The sequence below is a fragment of the Hippocampus bargibanti genome, linkage group LG05, assembly GCF_051943395.1.
Source record: "Hippocampus bargibanti isolate YZ-2025 linkage group LG05, ASM5194339v1, whole genome shotgun sequence".
Classification (NCBI taxonomy): domain Eukaryota; kingdom Metazoa; phylum Chordata; class Actinopteri; order Syngnathiformes; family Syngnathidae; genus Hippocampus; species Hippocampus bargibanti.
The window spans coordinates 14,351,586-14,372,387 of NC_142738.1; the positions used below are offsets into that span (position 1 = coordinate 14,351,586).

The 20,802-nt window shown below is 44.5% G+C and overlaps 2 protein-coding genes and 1 long non-coding RNA gene across 8 annotated transcripts in view; 2 read left to right on the forward strand and 1 right to left on the reverse strand.

Annotated features, from left to right (window-relative positions):
• Positions 1–11,868, reverse strand: part of frmd4a (FERM domain containing 4A) — a 196,836-nt gene extending 184,968 nt beyond the window's left edge. The window contains exon 1 of the mRNA XM_088996803.1: positions 11,621–11,868. Within this exon, the coding sequence (XP_088852929.1) occupies positions 11,621–11,665 (45 nt within the window). The 5' untranslated portion in view covers positions 11,666–11,868. The remainder of the gene's footprint in view (positions 1–11,620) is intronic.
• Positions 186–10,851, forward strand: LOC148898028 (uncharacterized). The gene is made up of 2 exons (XR_016115026.1): positions 186–876; positions 9,270–10,851. It is a non-coding gene; the product is annotated as an uncharacterized LOC148898028 (long non-coding RNA).
• Positions 11,869–19,181: 7,313 nt separating the features above from the next.
• Positions 19,182–20,802, forward strand: part of LOC148898029 (inosine-5'-monophosphate dehydrogenase 1b-like) — a 30,821-nt gene continuing 29,200 nt past the window's right edge. For 4 of the 6 annotated variants that reach the window (XM_088996809.1, XM_088996810.1, XM_088996811.1 and 1 more), the window contains exon 1: positions 19,182–19,989. In XM_088996809.1, the coding sequence (XP_088852935.1) occupies positions 19,754–19,989 (236 nt within the window). In that variant the 5' untranslated portion in view covers positions 19,182–19,753. The remainder of the gene's footprint in view (positions 19,990–20,802) is intronic. The other 2 variants (XM_088996807.1, XM_088996808.1) reach the window with 2 other exon arrangements.

A 20,802-nucleotide genomic window follows, 5' to 3' on the forward strand; every position in this document is an offset into this window, starting at 1 on the left:
TTGAGTGGGTCGAAGTGCGAATACTGGGACTGGGCCAAATTGTCCACATTTTGAAGAAATGAGCTTATTTTCAATCCATTTTTCCTCCGTCTTTGGCGGATGGCTCCATCATTCACATTTGGCCTTTCACCTTTTGATGGAGAATAATAATTTATCACGTTTAAAAGTGCCGTGCTTGGCTGACCAACTAAACAATGGGCCTACAGTCAAAGCGCAGATGGCCACAGTAAATCTGAGTGAAACAGATACGGCACGATGAACCGTCGTCTCCATCAAGATTCTAGAAGGTCCGGCCTTGCACAGAATTTAGGGCTTGAGATACTCCTTTTTCACCGGAGTTATTTACGGCTTAAACATCCTGCACAAGCGCCAGATTACAAACTTATCAGTTCATGGAAAAGACAACCAATTAAAATGTATATGTTTTACTGCTTACATCTGTTGTTGCTCAGAACGCCCAGAGGCGTGGTATGCAAATCAAGAAAACTATGTTTACTAATATATCACTGTAATTTACATATACTCTCAATAAATAGCTTGGCAGAGGGGCGCAGAATTCAGACGTATGTCATCTGATGACTGCGTCTCCTGCCGGCAGTGGGGACAATCTTTCTGGTTCTGAGTCTCTGTCCACGGTGTCTGTCTGTCATATCTCTGACATTTTTGGGGGCTCGTCCGGGATGGCAACGCGTCTCCTGCGGTGAGCGGTCTACGGCGACTGTCAAGAACCGGTGCACCGGCAAGGCCAACAAGATTTCGAGAGGACCTCCTTTTCTTGGGGTCAGAAGCCAGGCCTGCTCGCCGGGTGAGACGCAAACGCCATCCCAACGAACCTGGGCGGGCTCGGGACCGGAAGGATCGTCTCCAAAAATTGAGGTCAGTCTGATAAACGATAGTACAAGCCTATTTGTTTAGGTCTTGGAAGATTTTGGATAGTACAAGCCTATTTGTTTAGGTCTTGGAAGATTTGGATAGTACAAGCCTATTTGTTTATGTCTTGGAAGATTTGGATAGTACAAGCCTATTTGTTTAGGTCTTGGAAGATTTTGGACAGTACAAGCCTATTTGTTTGGGTCTTGGAAGATTTTGGATAGTACAAGCCTATTTGTTTGGGTCTTGGAAGATTGGATAGTACAGCCTTTTGAAGGTCTGGAAGAATGAAAAGCCTCGAAAAAAAATAAGCTAGTTCATGTGGTAGTGAGAGTGCTGAACTGAGCTTAGTTTTTGGGTACACAAGGACTGATCATCCTTGTGGTTGTGTGACTGTGTCTGTGTGAGTCAATGGGTGAGCATGCGGGTCTGTGAGTCAAGCTTGCGAGCTTGACTATGTCGCGGGGTTGTTTCGGGTGTGACCGCATCTGAGTGTGACTGGAATTGCGATAACGTGTCGTAATTCATATAATATACAGTGGGATTCAAACAGCAGACTTTTGTGGATGCAGTATGCAAGTTCTCCTCACCCTTTTGGGGGTTGAAGAAGGAGAAACCACAAATGTAAATTTGAATTGCTGTCCTGCTGAACGAACCCAGTTATAGAGTCCGCCCTATGCGGTGAAGAACTGGACCAAATTCATAGAAACAATAAAAGGGGGGATGTGGCGAAAATTGAACGCTAATAATTCGCTCTGCTTCGATAATATTAATAAAAATTTAATTCGGCGCCGGCACCTAAATATTTTATTTCGAAAAAACACGCCGGAACAAGATTGCGATTTCATGTAATTTACAGTGAAGTCGAGGCACTAACATGGCTCCGCGAAAGTCTTCCCGTTTTTTGGAAACGAGTTAAATCAAATTAGTTGCCAGTCTGCCTCGATGAAGAAGAATTTGTAGAAAAAAACAATTGGTTGATATAGACGTTGAAGGATCGACACTGTTTGTTCAAGTAAATATTTACGATGCCGAAAGAAAAAAAATAGATGGAAAACCACACAAGAAAAGGGTGGAAAAGGTAGCGCGATGCGTGTTCCGGCCCGCAGATCTCAGGCAGTATTTAGGGGCGCCCCGAAAGAATAAAAAGTTGACAACACACTTGTTTCTGCTTTGGACGGACGAAGTGTTGGAATGTGGTCAGTCCTACTCGGACATTCGAAATCAAACTGCCTTCGATCTGAGGTGCCGAAATAAGGTTGATGAATTAATGCTCGTCGATGGCAAACACCAAATCGATAATGCGATATAATTATGCCTATAAAAAGAGAGTAACTTTACTCTGAAGGAGATGTTGGCGGAACTAAAACGTTATTAAAATATAAAGATTGGGCAAAAAAGAAAATTTAGCATATTATGGCCGTATGGTTGTAAGCAAAGAGAAGTGCCCGAAGGCAAGAAAACTGCCAAAATTATTTTGACACGGACCGTATTTTCGCACAGAGAGAAATGCGAGTTGGGTCCAAAAAAGTCCTAAAGTATTTTGTTTCAGATTTCAGAGGGTAACGTGAGTTAGAATTTTACATTTTACATCAGGAAAGAGAGAGACAAAAATCATATTAGTGATGGATGGCATTCTATTGGAATACGTGTTGTATGGAATTGTGATTGATATTGATACATTTAGAAGGATTATGATGGTTCGAGAAAATATGCTCTAAAATGAAGTAAACAATACGATGAATAATTAGAAATTATTTTGGGGTATGCGGGAAGGCATGTTATTTTGCTGGTTTAATCAGGAATGTTTTTGTGTACTGTTGATTTTCGACTGCCTCGCTTGGGCAGCTAATATAGCAAAAAAGACAAGGTCTATAATTCATCATTGCCTCAGTGGGAAGAAATGTGAGGACGGTATGCTTTGGTAGAGTGAAAGTTTAAAAACAATGATGTTTTGAGGTTTGAATTAACTTGTTGCATTTTTCCCCTTTCGATCACAGGGGATAGAGAGAAGCGGTGTTGACCACTTTTTCCGCATACGTTTTGTTTTGAGGCAGTTATGAGATAGCATTTGTTCTCGAGTGGTGAGTACTGATGGTTCTGGAAATAAAAGGTGAGCTGTGTCGACGATATAATACGTGCGTACATCTAGACTGAACGGAATTAGATTAGAAATAAGGAGTTGATGGGTTAAACCTGTAGGCAAGAATACCTGAGCTCACCAAAAATGTGGTATAAGGTTTAGCACAATTGTTAACACTGTTGTGAGGGTTGAGGATATTGATTGGATTAAGAAAAGAAGAATTTACACGGCGTTTGTTAACAAAATACTCTAATCAATGTGTGAGGGACTCCTCATGCAGGCATAAATCACAAGAAGGGGAGGATGACAAACATTCATGCGCGACAAGCTGTTCACCAAAAATTGACCACATTGAAAGGGCACAAATTGAAAAAGAAGATCAAAATGTTTTAAGAGGTGACAAGATATGTTCAACAGATATTAAACATACAAGTATTCAGATGAGAAAACTAAGATGCCGTAGTTATTTCCTTCACATTAAATCAGGAAGTTGTCTTTTATGGCAAAAGAGCAAGATCTGGCTTTCTCTGTGAGTGGTTCCTTATCAGGGCGACCTGTCACTCTGTTCAAAATTTACAATGCAGGTGTCGAGAGTAGAAGACTCACCATTCATTGTGGGGTGAAAGTGAAACAAATAGTGTGCATTCCCATGCAGTATGTTACTTTGAAACTATCTGACTGAGCTAAGACACTGATGAAGGAAACAATTAAAGCTTGATTAATTTGAGTAAATTAATACAACATAAACGTGATAAAAGCATTATCCTTTGTACTGTAACAGATGGAACTGGCTCGGCTATTGATAAAAAGAAAGAAAAAAGTAAGGAAGAATTAATAATGATACCAATTATATTTTCGAACTGGTAACTGCTATGCGACTGTGGGATCAGATTCAGCCTTTATAAACTTGATTCAATTATTGAAATTATTGAAATTATGGAAATAGTTAATGTGTGGCCACCGTACTTGATCTGTAAAGTGCAAAGTGATGTTTGAGAAATGCCAACTCAATTCTATCTCTCCTCCACCTCAAATGGCGCTACCTGACAAATTCATTTTTGAATGTTATTTTATGTGCAGCGATCCCGAATCAAGGCCGAGAAGGTGACTGTGGGAATGTCCAGGCTACAAATCGACTTGTCACATTTTTGAGAAGACAAGATAGGAACGTCTTTGGTTGCGCCGCACACATTCAGGGAATTTGCGGGAAGCTATGCTCCTCTAATTAAGAAAAAAACTAACAAACAAAAAATCTGACCGAATGTAAATTAATGTGTCCAGGTTCCAGCACGGCTGGCCCATCCCTCTAGCTCCACTTCGAAATTATGGCCGGCTGGCCGCAAAGGCTTGACCGACACCAGCATGCAATTGAACCCAATCGAACAAATACATCCAGCATGCGTCAGATGTGCGGCAGCATTCGGCAAATGGTTTCAAAGAGAAAAAAAATGGCCACATTGTTTTTGTTAGGATGATCCCGATTGTCACAGTGGCTACTTTGTTTGAAATTTTTACAATGTCAGCGAAGCAACAGGAAATAGGAAAAGATGGTTTATATGCCACACCAAGTGACTCGTAGATTAATGATGATAATATTAATAAATGTAATTTGAAAGCGCTTTTTATTGCACTCATAGATGCTTCACAAGAGCTAAAAATGCTAAATTAAATGTACGCCTGAAGACAAGCATACTTAATTGATTCCAAAATCGATCTAAAAGGAAGCATGAGTAACGAGATTAAAACATGAAAAAAAGCATTATGGAACAATTTAGTTTTTGAGGTTGCGTCCCATGGGCGGGGGCGGCTATCTATCTGAAGGCTGGATGCCCCCCAGTTCTGAGTCTGGCTGCGGGGATGTCAAGAAGATTTGTGTTAGAGGATTGGGGGCTGCGGGACAGAGTGTTTTGGTGGGGTTCAGGAAAGATCAGATGAGGCCTTGATTGTGGGAGTATTTATGGTTGTGTGTGCAGCAGTGTGTGGAAACAGAGCGGAGACTAGAAAACTTTTTTTTAAGGTAGAAGAATGCGGTTTTGGTAATTTGGGTGTTGGGTGGAATGGTAGAAAGAGAGGTGCTCATCAATATGAACTCTAAAGTTGCAACAGTTAGAGGGGGGATTGGGTGCAGTTGTCAATGATATTCAAGTAGGATGAACAGTTGTTGATGTTGTGTATGAATTGTTTCCTGATTAGAATATTAGGAGGAGACGGGTTAGCCAAAGAGATGGTAAGGGTTTTTGAAGGTGCTAGAGAAAGCAGTTGATGGGAGATCAACTCCTATGCCTCGACTGGGATCACCACCTTATCGTGGTGAGGCACTTTGCGCGTCTCCGTGACCCCGAGAGCTATGTCGGCTGGAGTCTTGTACTCCTGGCAGGGTCACCCAAGCCGAACAGGTCGGAGGGTAGAGGCCAGACAAAGAGTGATCCCAAATCCGCACCCAGGGGTAGGCGTAGGCGGAGTCCAACAGATCGGACCACCGGCAGCCCCTTGCAACCGCACTCACCTGAAGGTCGTCTCGAGTCTTCACTCTTGCCACTGGAATACAGTGAGTGCGGCCAAGTATGTGGGGGAAGGAATTGCGCGCCCCGTCCCTCACACTAAATCCACTAGTAGCGCAGGTTTCAGCTTCCACCATATAAGTCCACTGGCGATAGGATAAAGTGACGGGGGCAGGTCATGGATGTGACTGGAAGCTTCTAGCTTGAATCCTACACAGGGGCGGTACAGGATTGATGGTCGTTGCGAAGATGGGATGGAGCAACATTATCCTTCGGCAGCATCCTGTGCGTCTGAGCAGCCCTATTCAGGGTCCGCACTGCTCACCCCTTATAGGGGAAGGGTCTAGAAAAGGTGACCTAAACATTGCTTGTTCCACCACACCTGGGTGGCCCACCGCAGCCACCAAGGCATCCCCCCTCTGCGGTCGAAAACGAAATATAATCAAACCCATGACTATGAACCTGGCTTCCTGGAATGTTCGCACCCTCCTCGATGCTCGAGACGGGATGGAGAGACCTCGAAGACGAACTGCCCTCATCGCACATGAGCTAAGGAGGTACAACATCGATATTGGCGCACTCAGTGAGACTCGGTTCTCAGGCGAAGATTCACTCACAGAAGTTGGTGAAGGTTACACCTTCTTCTGGAAGGGTCTCCCAGAGAATGAGCGAAGACTCCATGGAGTTGGCTTTGCTGTGAAAAGCAGCTTACTCAGTAACATCCCCGAGTCCCCCCAAGGCATCAGTGAACGGCTTATGACCTGGCGTATTCCCCTGGTAAAAGGTCGCTTCGCAACTTTAATCAGCGCCTATGCTCCCACCTTGGATGCTGACGATAACACCAAAGATGCCTTCTACGAGTCCCTGAATGCTACCATATCCAAAATCCCTGCCTCTGATAAACTTGTTCTGATGGGTGACTTCAATGCCCGAGTAGGTACTGATGCCAGGCTCTGGAAACAAGTAATCGGAAGGCACGGGACGGGGAAAATAAACAGCAATGGCCTCCGACTCCTCACTCTGTGCTCTGAGCATCAGTTGATTGTAACTAACACCATCTTTCAGCTGAAAAAGAAATACATCACATCATGGATGCACCCCAGGTCCAAACATTGGCACTTACTGGACTACATCATCACAAGGCAACGAGACCAAAATGATGTCTGCATCACGCGGGCCATGCGTGGGGCTGAATGCTGGACTGATCATCGACTGATCAAGTCCAGGCTCAAGCTGAGAATTCGACCTCCTCATAAGAAACAGCAGCCCCAAAGGCGTCTTAACACCAGGGCCCTGGAGTCCCCAGAATGTGCAGCCAGCTACCGCCACAAGCTGGCAGAGGGACTTGCCAGCCTGGACAACGACACCAGTAACGGTGACCTTGATGTTGAAAGCAGGTGGAAAAAATTGAGGACAACAATTCATCAAGCTGCCTCTGAGACCATCGGCTTCACTCAGAAACGTCATCAAGACTGGTTCGATAACAGCTCAGCTGCCATACAGGAGCTTCTGGTAGCCAAGCGCAAAGCCCATACCACACTTCTCTCCAACCCTCATTCTCCACTTCTCCTCTCTCACTACAAGGCCATCCGTGGTGAAACACAGAAACAGCTGAGGATGATGGAGAACAAGTGGTGGCTCAGCAAGGCCCAAGAAATCCAGAGGCATGCAGACAACAACAACACACACGCCTTCTATGATGCTGTAAAATCCCTGCACGGCCCACGAAGACAACACATTGTCCCAGTTAAATCTGCAGACGGTTCTGTACTACTGAAGGACAAACAGCTAATACTTGAGCGCTGGGCAGAGCACTTTGACTCCCTGCTCAACCAAGTAAACCCTTCAGACACATCTGTCCTTGACTCCCTCCCAGAGCTTCCAACAGTTCCCTCCCTTGATGAACCTCCTCAGTTCACAGAGGTCCTCTCTGCAATCCGGAGCCTTAAAAACAACAAAAGCCCTGGCCCTGATGGACTTCCAGCTGAGGTCTTCAAGAGCGGCGGTTATCTCCTGACACGGAAGCTTTACCACCTCATCTGCAACATCTGGCAAAACGGGACACTTCCTCAGGAATGGAAAGACAGCAACATTGTCACCATTTACAAAAGGAAGGGGGACAAGTCAGTCTGTGGCAACAGCCGTGGCATCTCCCTACTTTCTGTTGCTGGCAAGATTCTTGCAAAAGTAATGCTGTTCCGTCTTACATCGCACATTACCGAAGACATCCTCCCAGAGACACAATGCGGCTTCAGGAAGGATCGAAGCACTCTGGACATGATCTTCGCTGCGCGCCAAGTTCAGGAGAAATGCAAGGAACAAAATAAGGACCTCTATATCACCTTCATTGACCTTACAAAGGCATTTGACACAGTTAACCGTGACATTCTCTGGACCATACTGCAGAAATTTGGCGTCCCCTCCAAATTTCTCGGCATCCTAAAACAGTTCCACAGCGGCATGCAAGCAACTGTACTTGTTGGTGGCCAGCAATCTTCCCCGTTCCCTGTGGAAGTCGGGGTGAAGCAGGGCTGTGTACTGGCCCCTGCTATATTCAACCTGTTCCTGATGGCAGCTACGCTCCTCTTCCATAAGTCCATCCAGGAAGGTGGCGGCGTACAAATCCAATTCCGCCTGGATGGTAACCTGTTTAACATCAGACGCCTACAGGCCAAGACCAAGACCCTGATCAGCGGCATCCACGAGCTACAGTATGCAGATGAATGTGCTCTGCTGGCCCACAGCCCAGCTGCCATGCAAAATTCCCTTGATACCATGTCCTCCGTCTACCGATCACTCGGTCTCGTGATCAATGTAACCAAAACGGAGGTCATGGCAAAAGAGAGTTCTCCAACCCCAGCGTTCACCCTCAGTGGCACACCCCTCAAGGTTGTCCAACAATTCAGCTACCTCGGCAGCATTCTAACACCCTCCTGTCTAATTGATGATGACGTCCAGGCCCGCATCCATCAAGCCTCCAAAGCTTTTGGCAGATTGCGTACTCGTGTGTTCGAAAACAACCACTTAAGAACTCCAACAAAAGTCGCAGTCTACCAAGCAGTGTGTGTGTCCACGCTGCTATATGGCGCAGAAGCCTGGACCGTCTATCGACGCCATGTGAGACGCCTTGATGCATTCCACATCAGGTGCCTCCAACGAATCCTTGGCATCACCTGGCAGGATCGTGTTCCACACACCGACATCCTTCAACGCACTGCCTCCACCAGTATCGAGGCCATACTGGCAAAGAGGCAACTTCGGTGGGTTGGACATGTCATCCGGATGCCTAGCTGCCGCTTGCCTCGACAGGTGCTTTATGGACAACTCTTGTCAGCGAAGAGGAACCCTGGTGGTCCTAAGCTGCGATACAAAGACCAGCTTAAACAGACTCTAAAGAACTGCAACATCAAGCCCAGCGATCTGGAGTCTGCTGCAGCGAACAGGCCACTGTGGCGCTCCTTATGCCACGAAGGGGTGACACAACTTGAAGACAAGCGCACCCAGAGGGGGATCGTGCGGCACGAGCAAAGACACCTTTGTGCTGCTTCAGTACCGCCTCGCCAGCCCGGTCCTGGCCTCACATGTCCTGAATGTGGCAGGATTTGTGGCTCCAGAATCGGGCTTCATAGTCACCTACAGTGGCATCGCCGCCAGCGCCAATAACCACTGTCCAATACCCCACAAAGCAATGGAAGCGACGTCATCCTCGACTTCGATGGACTGCCAAGAGAGTTGGAGATTTTTAATGTTTAAGGGGAAAGATAGTTTTTGTTTGTTTTGTTTTTGTTTTTTCCACGTTAACCACCTTCTTGCAGACCGTTTGGGTGAATTCCTGAGTCGGGGGACTGCAGACGGAGTGGCCAGAGACGGAAGGTTTGTATCAACGGTTGGGAGACTCCAGACGGGGGAAATGGGGTTCATCAGAAAACCACGGTAAGATCTAAATACAATACAGTGACTAGAATCTAGGAATTATATGGTGGTGACCTGGAGAGATATTTTAAATGGTTTGAGGCTGTGCCAATTGCGCTACTCAGGCTCGAGGGTCACCGTAAATTCTGCCAGGGGTTCCACGCCTTTTGAGGTGGAACGTGGCCGAGAGCTCCCGGCTCCATGTAAATGCATGGACCCAGGCGCTCCTCAAAGAATGGTTCATTGAGGAGACATACGCTCATTTTGTGTTCCCGTCCATTATTTTCAGGAGCAGACTGGACCATGATATACCAGGCGGCTACCACAGACGCGTCGAGGCTGGTGACGGAAGGGGCCACCAGATGACCAGAGGGACCAGTCATGCAGCCTATCTAGGGGTGTGGAGTCAAGCGATGTGGAACTCGTATCTCACGGCCTTTGGACGGAGGGACCGATCTGGATTTTCCCTGCATGCTAAGATCGGATTGCATGCTGACGTACATTTTATCCCAATATCGTTGTTCTTTTCCCAAGAGAAAAAAAAGGGGCGGGGATGAAATGAGAGATGTTCCCAAATTTGTTTTTAATGAAAAAGAAAAATATGTTTTTTAGGTATATTGGTTATTATCTGGTGTCTTCAAATTAAGTTGAACTGTTTCCAAATGCCCACCGTGATTTTGAAACTGTCATCAATGAGCAATTTGTTGAACAGTAATTTAAAATGACACTCCAGTCATATAATCAGACTAATGAAAATGCAACTTTGAAATATATGATTAAGAGGTGGGACTGGGGGGTATATATATATACATACATGCTTCCCATTGATTGTTAGGCTATTGCGGGGAATGTCTTCTGTCTTGTATTTTACCTATATACCTATATCCCAATAGTATAGACACATATATGCCATTATATTTACTATTTTGTTTTTTTCCACATTTTTTACACTCCACGATCACTGTCAAGATAATGTTTGCTATCACTTTTAAAAATGATTAAGAGGTGGGAATGATGGAGAATAATAATTTATCACGTTTAAAAGTGCCGTGCTTTGCTGACCAACTAAACAATGGGCCTACAGTCAAAGCGCAGATGGCCACAGTAAATCTGAGTGAAACAGATACGGCACGATGAACCGTCGTCTCCATCAAGATTCTAGAAGGTCCGGCCTTGCACAGAATTTAGGGCTTGAGATACTCCTTTTTCACCAGAGTTATTTACGGCTTAAACATCCTGCACAAGCGCCAGATTACAAATTTATCAGTTCATGGAAAAGACAACCAATTAAAATGTATGTTTTACTGCTTACATCTGTTGTTGCTCAGAACGCCCAGAGGCGTGGTATGCAAATCAAGAAAACTATGTTTACTAATATATCACTGTAATTTACATATACTCTCAATAAATAGCTTGGCAGAGGGGCGCAGAATTCAGACGTATGTCATCTGATGACTGCGTCTCCTGCCGGCAGTGGGGACAATCTTTCTGGTTCTGAGTCTCTGTCCACGGTGTCTGTCTGTCATATCTCTGACACCTTTCTCCCGTCATTGCCTCAGTCATTCTTTGCCTCTTCAACCTGCTGCCTCTCCCCTGGCTCATTGCCATAGTAACAGACAGCCATCACAGGTGGCGATAACAGGTCGTGCAGCAATGCATGACTCCCTTGTGCTGAATAACAAAGCTATAGAATGAGAATCAGCAGAGTGTGCCATCTTCTACAAAGTAGACCGGCAATCACAGGCTTCTGAATACAATCGCATAACAACCGTACTTAACAGGCAGCACAGCCACGCTGTGTTATTGTTGCACTGGGCGTTCCAGAGAGTTCACTTGAATGCTTTTACACATGTTGGTCATTTCTACATAATTAGTCTCCATGGTCAGTGCTGAAGAAGGTCAGGCAGGTCTGTTTCCTGTCAAAGAGGCATTGGATCCCCAGCACAAATCCTTTGCATAAAGGGGAAATAACGCTTTGCTGACATATGGTTTTGGATGTAAGTGACAGCAAATCCCCAATGCGTAAACCTCGTTTACCATCACAGTCCGCCACGCCGCACTGCACGAGCATGTGGAGCAGCGAGATAAAAGCTTGACTTTTTACAAGTCTGAGGCCAAACCCGGATCCTACCTCACATGGGAAGTTACTTGAACATTTCTCCCTGATGGTTAATCGAACAAACCCTGCTTTCATGGACATTGGATGAAAGCCCAATTAAAAAGGGGATGACAATACAGTACCCCGGAGACTCACCATGAGCAAACACACAGCCGATTCGGGCATGAGCTGAAGAGCCATGATGCAATTCTTCTTTTTGTTAATTTCCTTAACGAAGGCACTCTTACTTTCTTCGTCTCAATCGTTACTCTGTCCAGATGAAGGCGCTGGGGCTTCACACACAGGTCTCACCTCCTGCTGCTCCTCCACCTCCCCTTCTTCCTTCTGTCTGTGAGTGAGTGCCGCAGACAGCCTCCAATTGCACTCACAGTCTCTGTAGTGTCTGGCTCACGGCAATTCTTCACCGAGAAGCGAATATTCCTCCTTGTCTTCCTCTTCCTTTTTCCAGAGCAGGATTTTCTCAAACATTAACTTATTAATTCCTCCTTTATACTTTTTTAACAATACCCCCCCATCTCAATACTCCTCAATGACTCTTGAACAACCTCAAAGTCTCCCTTTCGCATTATTACTCTCTGACGTCCGTTTATTTTCCTTCACCTTACAGCACAAAGCACATCCAAGCATGCACGTGGCTTTCTAATATGAAACTCCGCCTTCTCCTCCTGCTTCCTGCCTCCTCTCTGATGGGAAAGACGGACGCTCACCTTTCCTGACACGAGGAAAAAGATGGTGCCAGAGGTATGCGGTGCAATAAGAATAAATGATGGTGAAGGCGGAAAGGGAGCGTGCAGAGAGAGAGAGAGAGAGAGAGAGGGAGAGAGAGAGAGAGAGAGAGAGAGAGAGCTGCAAACAGATGTCACCTCGCCTATAGAGGACTGATACTGATATGGTTTATTTTAATCATTATTTTTCACCTGAAGTTCATCAGCCATTTTGCATCCTATAATTTTCAGTCACTTAATGTCATGATGCCAAAAGAAATGTTAAATAATTTTGTGTGTTCTGGATTTTGGATGGGAGAAAGGTCCGCAATTCTCCCCATCCAAAACAGTAGAGTTGGGCGACCACTAATTAATTCTGAGAAGGTGATTGCAACCACCTGGGAATGGCCAATTGCCGCTGGGACCCGATTGCCAGAAGCTTAGGTGAAGCACCTTTAAAGCCAGACTGAGCGAGTCACTTTGGGGAGGAAGAAGAGGGACAAAGGACAACCTGAAGAGCAGTGTTACCTGTGGTCTGCCGAAAACTGATGTCAACTTCAAATAAAGATAACTCACAATACCCTTCCTGCATCTGGCTGAGTGAACTTTTATCCTCTTTCCACCTGCTTGCTGTCTCGCTGCACGACAATTGGTGGCAGTGGTGGGATCGTTACGCCTTGCTGGAGTGGAAAGGATAAGAGGAAGCCGAGATGGAGAAGGTGGGACGAGGAAGAAGACGTGCAGCACGGGCCAACCAAACTGAACTGGAGAGTTCTGAAGAGGATCAAGGTAACCAGCAGCTTGAGTTGCCCCAAGACGATGCCGTTCTTTATTCCCATGAGGCGTTTGACCAAGCCAAGGCTGGAACTGGGCAGAGTGAGCCAGAACCAGTGGTAAAGCCTAAGACTCAGACAGTGAGTACCACCACAGCTCAACTTAATGAGGAATTGGTGAAAGAAATCAGAACTTTCATGCAACACTCTAAAGATAGAGAGGGGGTGTTGATTGAACAAATCAACCAATTAAGAAATCAGATGCTCCACAACAAGCAAGAATGGACATTTGATTATCAATCGAGTCAACATTATCCTCAAAAAGCACAGCCCCAAAACACTGACCCTCGAACATCCAGACCAACAAACCTTCCTCCGGCACAAGAAACCTCCATGTTGGGTTACCTACCATATGCCCAACCACGACCCGATTGGCCAGAAGCTTAGGTGAAGCACCTTTAAAGCCAGACTGAGCGAGTCACTTCGGGGAGGAAGAAGAGGGACAAAGGACAACCTGGAGAGCAGTGTTACCTGTGGTCTGCCGAAAACTGATGTCAACTTCAAATAAAGAAAACTCACAATACCCTTCCTGCATCTGGCTGAGTGAACTTTTATCCTCTTTCCACCTGCTTGCTGTCTCGCTGCACGACACTTAAAAAATGTTTTTTTTTCCTCATCTACCATTAAGCAACTCTATGCATGGCTGCCATGGCTCCTACACCTGTCATGGAAAGCACAGTATATAGGCTTGTAAAGTAATATTGATGTTTTAGCATTTTTTATGTATTAGTTTGTTTTTGTTTTCCCAAAAGATTATCATGCAAATGTTCTGTGTCGGCAATAATACCAATGTTGTCATCTATACTACCTACATTGAAAAAAGACTTGGAACAGCTTATTACTTTTTTTTCTTACTGTGCTTCTTCTTTCACCATCATATTTTTTAGTATGTATTCTTTCATAAAAGTACAGCGTGTGAGCAGTGTCTGCAAATCTTCTTCTTTTCTTTCGGCTTTTCCCCTCAGGGGTCGCCACAGCGAATCAATGTCCTCCATCTATCCCGGTTTTGTGCATCCTCTTCTCTTACACCAGCTACCTTCATGTCCTCTTTGACCCCATCCATAAACCTCCTCTTCGGTCTTCCTCTCGGTCTCCTGCCTGGCAGTTCAAGGCTCAGCATCCTTCTCCCGATATAGTTACTCTAACTCCTCTGGACATGTCCAAACCATTTCAGTCTGGCCTCTCTGACTTTCTATCCAAAGCCTCTAATATGAGTTGTTCCTCTAATGTACTCATTCCTTACCCTATCCTATTCTGATCCTACACTTTGCAGTGTCCACAAATAATGATTATATAAAAATAATTGACACGAACCCAACAAGTTTTGCCTGCGGATGCCACATAATGTTGCGAAATCACCTTTTCTATTCAAAAAGGCTAAATGCATAAATAAAGCACCTCTATTCTCTTCAAAATAGTTTATTGTCCCTCAAAATGTCACATCTATTTTTGAATTAGCTTGATCTCTGCCCCAAAAACAAAGACACATAAATAGTTAATTTTTCAGCTAACAACAGCGGGCAAGGTCCCCCCCTTCTCAAAATTATGGGGTTCATTTTAAGTGTGAGTCAAATGTGATGTGGATCCATATTTGAGGTCGATCACAGTCACCTGTGCGTGATTGCGATTCTCACAAGTGCTGTTAGATGTAAATAAATTATTCAACTGTGTCAGTGCTCCTCAACACGCCAAAAAGGCATACGATGGATATGTGGGTTAGGAGGGGAGTTAGATGACAATTTGATGAATGAGCGTAATAATTCTGGTGGTGAGTGCTCTTTTTACATTTGTCTAAACATGCAACAATGTTGAGAAGAAGTGACAGCTTTCTTTTGAATTAAACATGAGCAATAATGGTAGCTTCATGCACGACATACTGAGTCATTTATGCTCACATGTGGAGATGATCAACCAATTATCAGATAACTCAAAATCATTTGCACAATTAATTCAGTCTTTTTAAATATTTGGATCAGATTTTATCATCAGCTTGTAAATCCAAATATTACAGATGATCTGTTATCAGTGCCTTGAATAACTTCAATGGAAGCAAATGGAGTGCACCTTCATTAGTAACTGCAATACACAACGTTTTGAAGGTACATGTCTTTTCTGATTCTGTTCTGACTTGTCTCCTGGCAATTACTTTACCAGTACATAGTCACAGATACTCTGTGTCCCCAAATGATTGCTTTATGTGCATGATACACAGATTTCTACATTAACAGTGGCCCCCAAATTTACTGATGTCGCCCTATAAATTCAACAAGTAAACCCAATAAAATTAATCCTCTGTTGTTTTTTTATGATTCAAGATAAATCACTTTGACCGCTTAAAAGGGTAAATCCTCATCATTCATTTTCACAGACAGCGCACACTTTTTGGCTATAAGATATACAGCCTAGAAAAGATCAGATGTTCATTAATCAGTTAGATTTTATACAAGAAAAAAATGTTGGGAAACAAAACATGCAAGAAAAAAATACAGTGCACAAAAATAATCTTAAAGGTTGGAAAAGTACAGTGATAATACACTAAATTGAAATGTATTGCAATATAAACATGAGCATCCCAGGGTCACCAAAGCATGGTTCTTTAATATTTAAAATCTTTAAAAATCAGTTCAAATAAAAATATTTTAGAATTTAGATGTCTTACCTAAATTTAACAGGCGATGGTAGCACTGAGCAAATGTCCATCTTTGGAGGGCTCTATGGAATTGATTGCGAGTGATGTCTTCCAGCCATGCTGTTTTTTTTTGTTATTTGTGCAGTAAAATAAAGAAACATATTTATATGGTGTGACTGTCACACATTAGACGCGCAGCTGACAGCAGTTAGCTCTTACTATATTCTATCAATATTTTAAATAGCCAGCTAACTTTATTGTTTAATGTTAACACATACCCTCCAATCACAATTTTAAATGTTACTCTATGATTCCTACACAAAAAATACCTGAGGTAGTGTTACTCACCAGGATTCCATCTGTTAAAGTAAAACCAATCAAATTCGCATAAGTATGTGTAGTGAGTGTTTCTGTTATTGTTCTTTTGATTACCCAAAGGACACCTAAGTGCCTGCATGAGAAATAGTACATGTAATATATGGTGTTATTACCCCTTAAAAATAAATGTCGCTTGAGTAGGTAGAACTATAGGATATCACATAAGATCTTAACATTGTCACTAAATAACAAATCTACAACCACTGAAGTGTTGATTTCACGTGTTCTTAAAATATGGTTGATTTTTTTAAATCGAATTTTGATGTCTTGGTTGCAACATTGCTGTTCATAATGTAAAATATCCCACATTTATATACAAAAATCTTGACCACAATAAATTTGTAGCAGGACAGTATAGTGAATGACTGGTTCGCACAGCCGCCTCACAGAGCAGAGGCCAAAGATTCCATTCCAGCTCCAGCTGGAGTTTGCATGTTCTCCTAATATCAGCATGGGTTTTCTGCGGTTACTCCGGTGAGCTCTCACGTTCAAAACGAATTCTCATTAGGTTAATGGACTGGTCTACAAGGTCCCTGAGTGTGATTGTGAGTCTGTGATTGACTGGCCACCAGTTCAGGGTTTCATCTGGGAACCATTTTGAAGTGGTAAACTGTTGTATTTCTAGGAAGTATCTGAGTCGAAGTGACGGAGAGAGCAAGAGAGAGAGAGAGAGAGAGAGAGAGAGAGAGAGAGAGAGAGAGAGAGAGAGAGAGAGAGAGAGAGAGAGAGAGAGAGAGAGAGAGAGAGAGAGAGAGAGAGATGAAAGAGAGTGAGGGGAGAGACAGGGGGAGAGATAGAGGGAGAGAGTGGAAAAGAGGGACATAGATAGGGATTTAGGGAGAGATAGAAAGAGAGAGATGAAAGTTAGAGAGTGAGGGGAGAGAGAGAGAGAGAGAGAGAGAGAGAGAGAGAGAGAGAGAGAGAGGAGAAGAGAGAGAGAGAGAGAGAGGGAGAGATAGAAAGAGAGAGATCAAAGTTAGAGAGTGAGAGAGAGAGAGAGAGAGAGAGAGAGAGCTGCAAACAGATGTCACCTCGCCTATAGAGGACTGATACTGATATGGTTTATTTTAATCATTATTTTTCACCTGACGTTCATCAGCCATTTTGCATCCTATAATTTTGGGTGGTAGGGATATATATAGGGAGGTGGTAAGTCATAGGTGGTAGGTGGTAGGGAGCTGTGGAGGAGGTAGGGAGGTGTGAGGGAGGTAGGGAGGTGTGAGGGAGGTAGGGAGGTGCGAGGGAGGTAGGGAGGTGTGTGGGTGAGAGGGAGACGGAGAGGGAGATGGAGGGGGGCTGAGAGAGAGGGTGAGAGAGCGGGGCTCAGACACAGGGTGAGAGAGAGGGCTGAGAGACAGGGTGAGAGAGGAGGGCTGAGAGACAGGGGGGGGGGGGTCAGAGAGGGGGGCTGAGAGACAGGGTGAGAGAGGGAGGGGGCTGAGAGAGAGAGAGAAAGAGGGGAAGAGAAAGAGACAGAGAAGGGGTGAGAGAGACAGTGTGTTAGAAACATGTCTGTGTAACCTGTCAGTCGTACAGAAGTGGTCCATCGATGAGGTTTCTTCAGCCGTTATCTGTACTTCTTTGAAGGTGTCGGACGTTTCGCTTCTTATCAAAGAGGCTTTGTCAGCGAATTAAAATTTGCTGGTAGTTTTGGCCCAGATGTGGCGGTGGCAGATTCTGTTATGATAGGTGTTGGATTATTTTGATCGTTCGCCCTTGGTTCATTGCTTCGACGGGTTGTGATGGAAGAGGATGGTTAAATCATCAGGAAGCCAGGTGTAGAACAGAAAGTTGGTTTAATCTTGAAGACAGCGGAGACATTGTGGGTCGTCAGCGAAGGAGGAAGGCAGAGAGAAGAGAGCGCGAGAGAGCGAGACTGCGGGAGTATTTATGTGGCGCACAGTGTGTGACGCGATAGGATGTGACGTAATGTAAATGTGACATCATGTAAAGGAAGGCAGGATATGACGTATCAGGAAGTCCCAAATGTAAACAAAGATTAAAGAGCGATGTTTAGAGATGTTTGTATGGTGAATTACCCCAACATCTCCCCCCTGACGAACATATATATATATATATATATATATATATATATATATATATATATATATATATATATATATATATATATATATATATATATATATATATATATAGGGCCAAAACTACCAGCACATTTTTATTCGCAGACAAAGCCTCTTGGATAAGAAGCGAAACATCCGACACCTTCAAAGAAGTACAGATGTCAGCTGAAGAAACCTTGTAATCGATGAGTGTGCGAGAAAGAGAGAGAAGGTGAGAGAGAAGTGGGGTGAGAGAGAGGGAGAGAGGGAGATAGAGAGAGAAAAAGAGAGAGAGAGAGAGAGAGAGAGAGAGAGAGAAGGAAAGGAGAGAGACAGAGACATAAAGAGGGGTGAGAGAGTGAAAGAGAGATGGAGAGAGGGAGAGAGAGGGGGAGACAGAGAGAGAGAGAGACTGAGAAAGAGACAGAACGGGGCGGTGAGAGAGAGAGAGAGAGAGAGAGAGAGAGAGAGAGAGAGAGAGAGAGAGAGAGAGAGAGAGAGAGAGAGAGAGAGAGAGAGAGAGAGAGAGAGAGAGAGACATGTAAGAGGCTTTTCCGGTTCAATCCCTGGGTAACTGTCACAAGCAGTCAGTCAGTCACCTGCAGATGATGGTGTCGAGGCTACCCGGGGCAACGCAAATGTACACGCTTGATTCGTTTTAATATTCAACTGCATTTTTGAATTTCATAAACAGTGAAGTTATGAAAATAAAAGAGACATTATGAGTACATTAATGAAGTATTGGGGGGAAAACAGTTTTGACAGAAATATTTAAAATCAAGTGACAACTCTGCTCAACTTAACAAACCAAGCGCAAGTTTCAATCGAGCCACTTTCTGCCTCAACACCAATGAAGGCTCGCTTGCAAACATCAATGCGCGATTTGACCTCAGACTCATTCACATATTTGTCTCCTTGAGCTTGGCATAAACATCCACATTCACACCAGACTAATCCCCAGGAGGTTTCAAGTGTCTTCTTGACCGCTCTCTTTCGCACTCTCTCCCTCAGTTCAACCGCCTCGCTCAACCCTACACACCCACCTCGCTCCATCCCATCCTGTATTAACGTTCACAATCCTCTTTTGAGGCAGAGTGACGTCCGCTACTGTCAGAAACAGATTTAAGCTCCTCTGGCTTGAGGAGAACAGTGGCAAGAAGCTTGTGTGTTGGAATAACCTCGGGAACAACCAATCAGCACCAATTTCTGTGGTTGGGCGGGGAGGACCTCAAGGGACGACAGGTCTCCTGCCGCCCAGGAGTTGACTCCAACGCTCATGCCGCAGGGACCTTACAGGGAAATAAACATGTGCACCTTGATCACAAACAACTTAAAAGACTTCCCGAGAAGTCCAAAGGATGAGCTCTGAGAGACTGGAGTACAACGTGGTTGCTGCTGCTTTATTTGTTGGATTTTTTTTTATATTCAACCTTACTTGACACTTGAAGTGAGAAATCTTCACTTTTTCATTGAGGTCCTGCTGTGATGGCGGCGGAACAGATGACAGGACAACTTCAGGCAATGTCAGGTGTGTCTGAAAGGTGTTTGCGTGAACATGCACTCAAAGCGCCAGCTATGAATGCGTGCTTCTAATTGCAGAAGGGTGATATTGTTTGGGTGTCGACGATCCTAGAACTGTCGTAACCCTGGATTTCCTTAAGATGGAAGGTCATAATTATGAACGCTTCGGGGAGGAGGAGAGGGACAATTACCAGATTGACTACAGGAGGATTGTGGGGGACATGGAACCGGCACGCCCTCGCCTGACCAGTCGAGATGGGGAGCAGCCCCACCAGTACGGCACCTACGGCCATTCCACGACGCACAGCCATGGGCACGAGACGGCTGCGCAGCGGTACAGTGCCACACGTATTCAAGCCGGGTATGAACCAGAGAGGTTAGTCTGTTTCTCAGCCTGCACTTGGCTGACCTGAACATCACTTTGCACGGAGATATAAAGCATCTCTTTCTTCTGGAAGTAGACATCTACTTCCTCCCTGAGACCAAAACATTCAAAGCTCTGCACATATAGCCCTAACCAGCAGCACTGACTCACAGTCAACGGCTGAGGGTTTGAACCCCAGATTTTTATGTGGAGCTTATTACAAATTTCTTCGACTTCCTCCCATATTCCCCCCGAAAATATATGGTAGGTTAACTGAAGACTCTAAATTGCCCCTTATGTGTCAGTGCGGATCGAAGTTTTTGTGCATTGTGATTGACAGGCAACCAATCCAGGTTGTCCCACATTTCTCATTCAAAATCGGATGGAAGAGACATCAACAGGAGTGGAAATGTTTGTTCACGTGATTTTCTGCCCAAAAATATATATTAATGATCCCAACACCCAGTTTGGGAAACCCTGCTGAAACATCTAACTTTCCCCTTTCCCCCCGTTTGATTGCGCTGCAAATTCACAAGTATGTTTATGACACACATAAATCCTCTTACCCTACTGAAATTTCTGTTTTAAGTGTGTCAAAGAAATTTCCATTGACTGAACAGATTTCTTTCGCAAGCATATCGCGATGACTCGAAGGATGGTCGAGCATCTGGGCAAGAAAAGGAACTCGAGAGATGACACATTTTGTTAATGGGCCGCATTTTAGTTACCTTCTCCCTTGGAGGGCCGTTATTATTCAACTATTTTTTTATGACTTTAATGTAAGGGAGATGAGAGAAAGAGGGATAGAGAGAGGGAGAGAGAGAT